The sequence below is a fragment of the Cicer arietinum genome, chromosome 5, assembly GCF_000331145.2.
Source record: "Cicer arietinum cultivar CDC Frontier isolate Library 1 chromosome 5, Cicar.CDCFrontier_v2.0, whole genome shotgun sequence".
In the NCBI taxonomy this organism is placed as follows: Eukaryota; Viridiplantae; Streptophyta; class Magnoliopsida; order Fabales; family Fabaceae; genus Cicer; species Cicer arietinum.
In genome coordinates this window covers 21645854-21657802 of record NC_021164.2, presented here as the reverse complement: position 1 = coordinate 21657802, position 11949 = coordinate 21645854, and the positions used below count along the sequence as shown (strand labels likewise).

Below are 11949 nucleotides of genomic sequence, written 5' to 3'. Positions count from 1 at the left end.
GTTTCAGGTGGCAGTAATGCTACATTCTGACAGTTGATAATACATAGTGACTGCAAAGAAGTGGGTAGACCATAAGCCGGAAATGTAGTGAGAGATGGAAGAAAATAGAGATCCAAGTGTTGAAGACAAGCAGTGTTCAGAAACATTTTAGGTATAGACAACATCGTCTGGAAGTTCCAAATTTTTAAATGCTGCAGAAGACATGCAGAATCACTTTCAATCAACGACGATTCAGTAGACCCAGCATGCAAATATAAAGATTTTACTGAGGAGAGCCAAGGCAAAGTGGCTGGTGTTATCAGCAGACTTCCACAATCAATCATTGTAACCTCTTCTATGGAAGAAAGATGACAAGGCAAATGTCCCCTCAGTTCAGAACATACATCTAACTTTAGAGTTTTAAGCCGAGGAAAAGGAAATTGACTTCCTTTATAGGGAACCCATTCCTTCCAATTACACATGTAAGAAAATTTTAGATTCTCGAGAGATGGAAATGGTTGGAATGGAGAATTAGAACCTCCAACTGACATGCCATAGAACTCTTGGCCGATTGTCTCCAATAGTGACATACATTATATAGTTAGGTCCTTGAGAGAAGGTAGCTGCCCTAGTGGTGGAAGTGTAACGCAATACTCACAACAACTTATGCTCAAGTACACCATGTTAGAAAACGAAGAATCTCCCAACCAACATGGAAAGCTTGTCCCGCCATAGATGCCAATGCTCAATTTCTTTAAGTTTATTGATGGTTGCAACACATCAAGAACAACTTTATCTATTGGTGAATCTTTAGTTTGTTCATCCCAATATATCTCTAACTCCTCAAGGTGTTCTTTGCTCTTCAAGTTGGTATCACATGCCTCACTGACGTCAATGCCATTATGCAAGTTCTGGATGCAAAGTTTTCCCCGTAGATTAGGAAACTTTCCAAGCTCTCTCACACTTAACCCAACTTTTTGCTTGCCCACTACAAAAACAGTTAGAGTTTGAAGGTTTTCCATTCCAATAATTTGCATTGGCAGCTTGTGTATGCGCGTCCAACTGATATCAAGATGGCGTAAATTAATTAACTTTCCAATATCTACCGGCAATTCAGTGAGCGCTGAGCACGATGATAAATTCAAGGTTTGCAAATAGTAAAGGTCACATGTTGTATCAGGCAAGCTTTTGATTGATGTGTATGAGAGATCTAGATACCGCAACTGCATCAAGATATAAATTGAATGTGGTAGCTCTGTGAGGTTTCTATAATGTGATAAGGATAGCACACGCAACCGACTAAGTGTGGGTAGCAAATCACCAACCACCTTTCTAGATAAGTAATGTCCTCCAAGTTGAAGGTAAATAGGTAGGAAGCTTCGCAAACATCCAAAATCGTAGAAAATCTCAAACTTCTTGAAGACGTCATACTTTTCTTGGTTATATGACAAATGGTGGACATTTTCAGAGATGCTACCACTACGTTCAAGCCTGCAACAACTTTTCCCAGATACAACTATAGCTAGATCATTGAGAAGATCATGCATGACAAACTTTTCTCGGTCAGTACCAGATTTTTGAATAAAGGATCTCGATAACAATTCAACAAAGTAGTCATCGCCTACTTCTTCTGCGGCTTTTTCGTCCTGGAAATGTTCAAGGAATCCTTCAGCCATCCACAACAAAATCAATTGCTTCCTATCAAAGTGATAACCCTTCGGAAAAATTGAGCAATAGGCAAAACAACTTTTCAAATGAGAGGGAAGATATTGATAACTTAGAAGCAAAGATGGCAAAATATTATCATCTGGTATGTTCCATATGTTGCTATTCAGAATTGAAATCCAATCCTTTGCATCTACCTTTGAACTCAAAAGCCCTCCGAGTGTATTGACAGCAATTGGCAATCCTCCACACTTTCTAGCAACCTTCCTACCAATTGCTTCTATGTTTTGGTATTTATTTCCACCATAATTTTCACTTCCAAATGCATGCTTGGAGAGTAAAGACCACCCGTCTTCATCTGACAGAGGTTCTAACCTACAAATAGGAAATGTATGCACAACCTCTGCAACTTTTTCTTTGCGCGTTGTAACAATCACCCTGCTTCCACATCTTCCATTAAACAACGGAGCTACTAACTCATGCCCCTCATTATAACCAACATTCCATAAACCATCCAACACAAACAAAAATCTCCTACACCTCAACTTAAGCTTCAACACAAGTCGAAGATAATCAACGTCATTGCTTTCATAAGTTAACGAAGACACACACGCAAGTAAAGCTTTGATTACTTTCACAATATCAAAATCCTCGGACGTATAAACCCACGTTTTCAAATCAAAATGTTCATTAACTTCTTTATCATCATAAACAAGTCGAGCAAGTGTCGATTTACCAACACCTCCAACACCTAAAATAGCAATGACACCTAAGTTGTTACCATTATTACAGCTATTGCCATTACCTGACATCAACATATTAATCAATCTCTCTTTATCATCTTTTCTACCAACTATAACAGATTCATTTACCACTAAACTTGAACGCATTCTACAACGAGAAACCCTAACACTTCCAGATTGCAAACCAAGAACATCTATCCGTTGAACAAAACTTTGCAGTCTTAAACAAATCAACTTCATTCGGTAATTAAACTTGAAATCATAATCAGGTTGAGTATTCTCGACCTTGCATTTCAGGGAATCGTAACCGATTTCGTCGAACAAATCTTCCGCAACAGAGATTGCGTCGTACAATTCGTTCAACCATTGCTTGATTTCGTAGTTGAAGAACTGCTTGTAGTCTGCGTCGAGAAGAACAGAGTGAAGAGTGAGTAGCGTTTTTTCTAAGACTGTGAGTTTTAAGACGTTTAAATTGCTGTATTTGACGTAATCGATTAAATCTGATGAAGCGAGTTTGTGCAATAAGGATTCTACGGTTGCGGTGAGAAAAGCGCTTCCTAGCAATGATGTTGCGGCCATGTCTTAGTTTTGACTTTTGTGTATTGTTAAAGCAGAGAAGTAATGAAGGAAATTTGGAAGTATGAAAAGAGTGAACGATACAAACACACCTTCTTACACAAGAATAGGGTTTGCCACGTTTACTAAATACGAGTTTCTTGAAAAAGAATTGAGTGTAAAATTCGCTGACTTTTCTAGTCAAAAACAAGTCAAAGTGTTAAACATATCCCACGTGGCATGGGTATTTATATTTTTAATTTAATATGGTGGTTTAAATAAATAAATAAATTTACACGAAAATAAACTATTTCTATTTTATTTTAGAGGTGAATTGAGTCACGATTTCGAACGGTTATTTTTGTATAAAAAGTATAAGATTTTTGTTAGCGGTGAGTATAATTTAAGAAGAATATGTCCTGGGCTTGAAATTTAATTGTTTTGGGTGAATAAAAAAAATGATGTATTAATAATTATTTCAAAAAAAATTGTTTTTATTTTTAAACAAAGAGTGTAAGATTTTTGTTAGGGGTGAGTATAATTTAAGAAGAATATGTTGTGGGCTTTAAATTTAATTGTTTTGAGTGAATATGTTGTGTATTAATAATTATTTGTTAGCGGTGAGTATAATTCAATATGTTTGTATCTTATTTTAATTTAATTTAAGTTATCATCAAAAAATGACATAGTCCTTAATACTAGACAAAATTGAAAATATTCTCAAATACAGTCTCTTGTACAACTTAAGTCTTGTATTAAATAGACAATTGTTAAGCTACAATCGGTAAAAAATTGAACCTACAAAATCAAGCACCAATAACAATTAAATTGAAAATCAAACATCACTACTAAATTATCAATAATAAATACATATTGTTACTATAGTTACAAACAAGTAAAGAAAAAAAAGGAGTGTGGTGATGAGAACGAATCTAACCACGGCGATCTAAAAAAGTAGTGACGTGATGATTCTCAAAACGCAAAATTAATCAGTTCAAAAAATAAGAGAGAAGGGGATGGCAGTAAGATTTTGAGGAAGGAGAAGGTTTCAATGTTTTTTCTTGAGAAAAATAGATAAATGTGTGTTTTTGTTTAAATGACAACGTGGACCAAAAAGAAAAAGAAGTAGAATGAGATTTTGTGGTCGTGTTAGAAAATTTTTTAACATTACACACAGAAATACTATCAAGTTAAAAATAAACAAATAGCGTTTCTTAAAGTTATCAACTGATTTATTTATTTATTTTACTTATAGAATAACCGTAAAATCAATTTATTCAAATAACAAATTTACCCACGATTTTTCTGTAGATACCAATAATTTTTCGTAGGTATATAATTAAATTTAATCAAGCCCATTTGTTGTCTAAGTTTTAATTGGGGAAATGTACCCCCCCCCCACCACTTTAACTTCTCACCCCATTCCAAATGAAAACACCATTATGTCCCTTAAAAAACTCCATTATTCACCCCATTTTTTCGAAACTTCCAAAATTTACATTATCATTACAAAATTTTCAAACTTTCGAAATATAAAAAAGTGAATTTTTTTTGACGTTGTCGAAACTTTTGATAAACACGAAAGTTTCGAAACGTAATTTTCCAGAATATAGTGACATTTTCGAAGCTTTTGATAAATTTGAAACTTTCGAAATGTATTTTTCTAGAATTGATCAAAAATTTCGAACTTTTGATCAATTTGAAAGTTTCGAAACTTCCGAAATAGAAAATTTCATAATTATCGAAACTTTCGAGATAGAAAATTTCAGAATTTTTGAAACTTTCGAAATAGGAAAATTTTGAAATTTTCCATATTTGGAAAGTTTCGAAACTTTTCAGATTTAAAAACTTTCGAAATTTTCCAGATTTAGAAATATTCGAAACTTTCCAAAATTTTGAAATGTAATCTTTATTTCGATAGTTTTGAAAATTCTGAAAATTGTCATTTCGAATTTTTCAAAACTTTTGAATATTTTAAAATTTTGTTTAGTTAAAAGGGTAAAATTGAATTTCTATAAAAATGGGGGGTGGGAAGTTAAAGTGGGGGGGTGCATGGTACATTTCTCTTTTAATTGTATATTAGGAGCCCAATCAATCCTATTATACACTAATATATGTGTTTATCTTATAAAAAAACAAATCTTATTAACAATTACACTAAACTTAAGCACTATTAGTGCAAAGTTGAGAAACATATAATTTATGTTGGTCTGCTTAACTCGTTAAAAAAATGAGGAGATGACAAAGTGAATTGATCTATTGGATCAATATTAAAATCTCTCTTTTTTCTATTTTTATTTTTTTAGACATAATTATTTTTTCTCCAACCATTAGCACAACTTCTTGCTACAATCTAATAAATTTAGAGTTTTTTTTCTTAAGTGATGATTGTTGGATTACGTTGAATTTTAATCGATTAACTCTAAAGTTTGCTTTACGACAATAATCACCTAAAATTCTATATATATTCAGTTTATTTTAATTATGTTATCGACAAGTCAAACTAATGATCGACCAATCCGTCAAAGAGCAGATGAGTGAAAATTTCAATCCACTTGCCTAAGTTGCTCTCTCTATTTTAGATGGGTTAACATAAGGCAGATCAACACGGAGTGAGTTTACTTATTTTGTCACCCCTAATTTATTTTTGGATGAAATTTATGTCCTTACCAAAGACCATGTTGTTGGATGCCAAGGTATATGTACTCTTTTATCTTAAAAAATTTAATTTAACAAATAATTTTAATTAAATTTTATGTTAGGGCTAACGTTAACACAATCTTCTAAAACCATATTAAATTCAAAGTATTAACTCAGTTTGATGAAGTTTGTGACTTAGTTCGAATTAGTCATAAACGAATTTGGTAGGTCATTTGTCCAACTTATGCTATAAGCTACTGAAAGTAGCTAACAACACTTATGAGTGTTCATATTCAAATCACTAACCGATAAAAATCATATAAAATTGATTTGAGTTTAACAAAAACTCATTAACTATTTGAGTTCAACCATTTTATTCAACAACAACGGCATAATACAACATGACATTTGCTTCAAAGATATTAAGATGTAGGAATATCCTTGTTGACATTCACCGATTACAATATCATTCAAAGTTAGTTTTCTTCCCATGCTTGTCTTCTAACTCTCACCCGTTCACCATTAAAGTGAATGTACTTCCATTTAAGCCCATATCGTTTTATTACCGATTTTCGTTTCTCTTCTTGGCCTAGTTTTCTAAAGGCATTTGTCACTTTCCTGACCGTATCTTCATCAGGTTTTATCCGCAACTCCTCCATGTCGGCAAATATCTGAACTTACAAATTAGATAGAATGTCAATGAATTGAAAATAAAATCCAATATTGGTAAACATGAGGAAAGTTAGGAATACTCTCTTTCCAATACTCACTCTAACACCATATCTTACTCCGTGAAATCAATGTGGGTCTCACCACTTTATGTGGGACCCATTTCTAAAGTATAAGACTCACATTGATTTTATCAAATAAGACGGTGAGTGATAGAGTCAATGTTGCAAAGAGAATTTTCCTGGCAGTCATATGCTGAACATAAATCATGTTAAGGTGAAGTGTGGTGAGTGGATCCAGATCCCATGCAATTATTAGGGGTTTATGTATCTGCCTCAACCATGCAATCCAGACCATCAAATCAAGTTTGACAGACTCAATTTCATTTTTGTATATCAGATTCAAAATTCTAAGTTGAAACTTAGCCATCAGATCTTTGATCAGCCAGTCTAAATTGTTTGGCTGCAGATTTTCCAACCAACTGCAAGGAATCTAAATCCGGTAGTTAGAATTATGGTACAACCAAACGTACCTCTAAAATTCATATATATAAAAAAGATACCTCTACAATCTTTTCTGACAGATTATGATGATCATACAATGAAATCATCCTAGAAAAAAGTCTCTTTGAGACAGAGCGCATGTGGGCATGAATAATCATATTCCATAAGGATTCTGCCTCATCTATCCTTTGGTCCATATCAAACGCCAGAAGAAGGGTGTCATATGTTCCCATTGTTGCACCTTGTCCTTTGCTCAACATCCATTTGGCTAACTGAAAGTATCAAGGATTTGAAAACAAGTGAGATTCTGACCATTCCTCACAATTAACCAAGGTCATAAAGCAAAAGTGCTAATCACAGAAGACCATAAATTCATGATTTTCATACATACATCTGTGCTTAATTTGCCTATTCCAAGATGTATTGATAAATGTAGACAAAGTCAAAACTCATGCATATTTATGATATAGACACAACCTTGATAGCATTCTCGAGAAGGATTAAATTAAACAATGTTCATATTGATGGATAAAGTCATAAAACATTATTATGAAAGAAAGCATGTTGAAGTGAGAAATATATATGTAAGTAATGTGAGTGCAAACTTGAGCTACAAAAGCCGAAGGAACATTTGGATGAGCTACAGATCATTCATCATTTATTATGTATTATTTCCAACTATATATGTTAAAAATAAAACATGATTGAGCAATTTCAGTGTCAGTTAATACTCATTCCTTTGCTAGAAGTTCTAGCAACAAATGATCATTCATTTTATGAGAAGGTAATTTTAAAGCCCCAGGCATGAAGTTCCAGGACATGTTATGGAAACAAAATATATTGGTCATAAAACAAACTGAACATCCTTAGCTGTCAAATATTCTCTTGAAATAAATAAGTCAATGAAAGTGTTGTTCAGCTTTAAGATACACAACAATTCTATAAAAATAGTGGGCGACCGTACTTGAATTACACGAACCCACTGACCCCTTTTCCTTAAGATATTTAAAGCCTTAGCCGCTGCAACCAATGGAAACTCTGTTTCCCAAGCCGTCCATTTGTCTAAAGCTCCATAAACACTCTCTTTCTCATTAGGGAGTTCACAGATCTGCCATTAAAAGATTCACAATGCACAAACCAAAATCAACACAACATAGCAGGATCTACAAGTAAAAACAAAACAATACAACGGAAATCAACATGATTCTCCTGATAAGGGTTGGATTGCACATATTGAACCATTGTGATTTTCTTGTATGAGTCCAGGAAAGTTTCTTCCAGAAATAAAGAAACAAAGCTAATTTACTGGATAATACATCTGCTTTTACGTTACAGCATTCAAGCATATGTAGCAGCTCTCATATATTCAAGAAAGGAAATAACGGAAACAAACAATGCAAATAAGAAACCGACTAAATAATATTATTAACAGCATGACAGTGTAGCACATAGCATCATGGCAACTATTAGAATGCATCCTAAAATCCTGCAACCAGCTGGTTGCTTAAGTCGATCTTCCTCCCTACAAATTCCTCTCCCTCCAGTCCTTAGTCTCCTCATCCATCTAATTCATTGACTTTATCGATGCATTCTTCTACTCATGAATCTCCTCCTCCTCCACCTATAACTCCTTCCAAAATATCCGTTCATATTATGCAGACCACATCTAAATCTGGTGTAGTCAAACTGCATCTTCATCGTACACTGTTATTTTGCTACATCGGAATCTATCTCTATCAAGCAAGCCTTAATCATTTCCAACTGTAATGCAGCTATGCAATATGAATTTAACGCTTCAATAGCTAACAATATATGGAAATTACACGGCTTCACCTGCTAAAAGATTTACCATTGGTCGCAAGTGGGTTTTTAAGGTCAGAAAATGCAGATGGATCCATAAACAATGTACAAAGCCAGGTGGGTTGCAAAGGGTTTTAATCAAATTCCAGGTTGGGATATCTTTGAGACTTTCTTCCCTGCAGTTTAACAGTTTCTGTTCAGATTTCACTCTATTTCTCTCCCCTTTCACCGGCCTATTCATCGCATTGATGACTGATGATAATATTGCTTTCTTAAGGGTCTACAAGTATCATTCACAAGACTTTTGATCCCTAAAATAAACAGTCGATATGCAAATCAAATAAAGTGATTCATGGCCTCCTACAGGCTCCACATGCTCTGTATAAAAGACTCTCCAAAGTTGTAGTCACACTTTAGTCCAAATATAATTTCCTAACTGTCTATTAGATGGCTTAGTCAAATTAAAGATTGAGAACAAAAAAGAAAAAGTGAATGGATAGGTGAACATACAGTTCTGACAAGAGTGAGTGCTTTTTGGCCAGACTGAGCTGAATTTCTTCTTTTCCACAAGTGGTGTTCTACCTTACCCTTTATTTTATTCCCTTTTCTGCATTTAACATAAAACAGATTATTCACGCAACGAAACACACATTTGAAGATGAAGAATATAGCAAAATTACAGAAAAGAAAATGAATCAAAACCTACTTATCCTTCTCAACAGGACGACCAACATTTGGACTTGATTTCGATTGGACAAATCTGCAGGAGGTACAACTTGTCTGCGATTAAAAACAGAATATTTTAACTTTTCTAAGCTAAGAAAGTAAAAATATGAAATTCAATTATATATTATTATCTGAAGCAATTGATATACCTTCCGAGAGATAGTAATTGAGGTTGTCAAGAATTTATTCCCCGACAGAAAAACTCTTGTGGCCTCTGACTTAGTCTGTGTCTTAAAAAAAAGATAATGATATGAATTGTATTTTATCCTGCAATTACAATCACTTTTTTTTATCTAATAATGAAGAAACATTACCAAACATGTCCTTGATAGGAGTAGTGGGGAAACACTTGAACTCTCAACTGTTATGGGCATTGCGCTTTTCAAATTTGGAGAAAGGGGTTGCTGTTTGTGTCTGCAAATTGGTTATGTTTTTATTTTTTATTAGAGTTGTCAATTTGTCAAGCCCCCTATATATTGGCCCCGGCCCACATATTGGAGGGGGCCAAAAAACCTTATAACAAAAAGGTCCATTAAAAGAAAGCCCCAATGTAAAAAAGCCCACAAAATTCCATGCGCTTAGAGGGCCCGTAGGCCCATTGTTTTTTTTTAAAAATCAATTACTTTTTTGAAATAAAAAATATTTCATTTTTTTTCTTCCGATTTTAATGGTATCCTCATATAAAGTTTAATAAAGCATAGCATATATGATATGACAACAACTACTCCATACAAGTTTATGAGTTTTCACCGGACAAAATAGTATATTTTAGTGTTTACATGATACAAGCAAATAAATTCACCATTACTAATTGATTTATGGATTCTCATACCATAATACTATGTCAGCAAAGTAATGAATAAAAACATAACAAACATTCAAAGGTATCTGCAGACAAACAATTTTAAATATAACAAATAATCATGCAAACGTCTATTACAAAGAGCAAGAGCCAATAGGCTTTGTAGACACAACTAACAAGTAAGTTCCTATGACTCCATACTATAATCTAAAAGGAAGTTTCTATGCATTTAAACAAATAACATACAATTAAAGAGTCTCATAGATGATCAGTTTGAATAAATGCTTCTAAACAAATCAACATGCAATCAATAAAATTTTAATGATATGCATAAATAGTCTCAGCTCTTAACCTAAAACAATCTTATATTTTAATTATCAAATGTTCTTCCAAGCATGCAATATAAAATAAGCAAAGACTACCAAATATGAGATTTTAATTTCGTAAACAATACCAAAAAATGCTCGACAATAGTTGAGCAACCCAAAAAAACATGTTTTTACAAATGCCAATAGCACAATGAGTAACAAACGGATGCATACAACCAGATTACCAGAATGGTTCTCTCTTTAAAACCAATCAGGCTCATTTAATCCTGATTATCAAAATACTAGTGCACATGATCTTGGGGAAGCTATTATTGGCAATAATTTATTGCTTTTGGGTACCAAATCAGGATACTAGTGTTCACTATAGAATGATGAAGGATACCACAAAGTCATGAAAATGACATTGTTATTGGATAAACAATTATGACATAAATATGTATGTATAAACTATTTTTATAACACAAAGTAAAATAAGAGTTAAACTATATGCGCGTTTCAAAAATTATCATGGATAGCTTATCAAAATTAATTAAAAACAGCTTATGAACATATTTTTATAAATTTTCCTAAACAAAATTTCTAATGGTTAAGTTCAATTAAGCCAATCAAACAAACACTATATGAGTTTATGATACAATTTTTTTTTCCTTAAAAAAGAGAATGTACTATATGAATTTGTATGGGCCTAAGACCCAAACTTGCATATGAAACATCTGCGCAGCCCAGCAATCCTTACAGGCTACAGCTAGTGCACACAACAAGGGGGACGGGGATATAATAGAATCATCCCAAAATTTCATTCGTTCGCGCATTCATAGCGACAATTACAACCCTATATTCAAATAATTCAACTATTATTATAGTTCATCTTTTCAATTTGATTTCTGAGATTGAGAGAAAACACGGTGTGTGTGGATTGAATCTCAACAACAATGTCACGAAAATAAATTGAATCTCAACAAAAAAAGAGTAGAACTCAAAAATAGAATGATGAAGGATACCTCAACAAAATAAAACAGATGGTGGCGAGCGGTGATGGTGGCGAACACAAGAAGGCCGTGACTGTGACGGTGGTCGGACGAACGGAGAAGAAATTAGACTGAGCGCCACATTGATTCTAGGGTTCCATGACGGTGGTAAACTGAAATGAAGTAATGAAGGAATGAAGGCATGAAGGAAATTTGGAAGTATGAAAAGAGTGAACCATACACACACAGCTTCTTACACAAGAATAGGATATACGCGTTTTTTGAAAAAGAATTGAATGTAAAATATTTTCGCTGTCTTTTCTAGTTAAAACAAGTCCGTGTTAAACATATCCCACGTGTCATGGGTATTTATATTTTTAATTTAATATGGTGGTTTACATAAATAAAAAACACGAAAATATACCATTTCTATTTTATTTTGGAGGTGTATTGAGTCACGATATCGAACCGTTATTTTTGTATAAAAAATATTGTGTTTTTTAAACGAAAGTGTAAGATTTTTGTTAGCGGTGAGTATAATTTAAGAAGAATATGTTTTGGGCTTGGAAT

The 11949-nt window shown here is 33.4% G+C and overlaps 2 protein-coding genes across 5 annotated transcripts in view; both read right to left on the bottom strand.

The window, feature by feature from the left end:
• Positions 1-3076, bottom strand: part of LOC101510478 (putative disease resistance RPP13-like protein 1) — a 5272-nt gene extending 2196 nt beyond the window's left edge. The window contains 1 exon segment of the mRNA XM_073369182.1: positions 8-3076. Coding sequence (XP_073225283.1) covers positions 8-2966 — 2959 coding nt within the window. The 5' untranslated portion in view covers positions 2967-3076.
• Positions 3077-5884: 2808 nt separating this feature from the next.
• LOC101510808 (pentatricopeptide repeat-containing protein At4g18975, chloroplastic) lies at positions 5885-11676 on the bottom strand. Of its 4 annotated transcripts, none has more exons than XM_004499694.4 (8): positions 11413-11676; positions 9595-9694; positions 9430-9510; positions 9261-9334; positions 9065-9161; positions 7719-7862; positions 6814-7026; positions 5885-6743 (listed from the first exon to the last, which is right to left on the bottom strand). In XM_004499694.4, exons 2-8 carry the CDS (start codon positions 9652-9654, stop codon positions 6417-6419), a joined length of 996 nt encoding a protein of 331 aa, XP_004499751.1. In that variant the 5' UTR covers positions 9655-9694; positions 11413-11676; the 3' UTR covers positions 5885-6416. The 4 variants fall into 4 exon arrangements, with proteins under 4 accessions (XP_004499751.1, XP_012571084.1, XP_012571085.1 ...); XM_012715630.3 differs by having other exon boundaries at positions 5885-6253; positions 11413-11674; XM_012715631.3 differs by having other exon boundaries at positions 5975-6258.
• Positions 11677-11949: the final 273 nt, after the last annotated feature.

What these genes read in the sequence shown, in the direction of transcription:
- LOC101510808 (XM_004499694.4), bottom strand. Translation starts at nt 9,654, where the DNA reads ATGCCCATAACAGTTGAGAGTTCAAGTGTTTCCCCACTACTCCTATCA. An exon ending in CAATTACTATCTCTCGGAAG is followed by an intron (nt 9,335 to 9,429) that starts GTATATCAATTG and finishes TTTTAATCGCAG; the next exon opens with ACAAGTTGTACCTCCTGCAG. An exon ending in TGTCAGAAAAGATTGTAGAG is followed by an intron (nt 6,744 to 6,813) that starts GTATCTTTTTTA and finishes TACCGGATTTAG; the next exon opens with ATTCCTTGCAGTTGGTTGGA.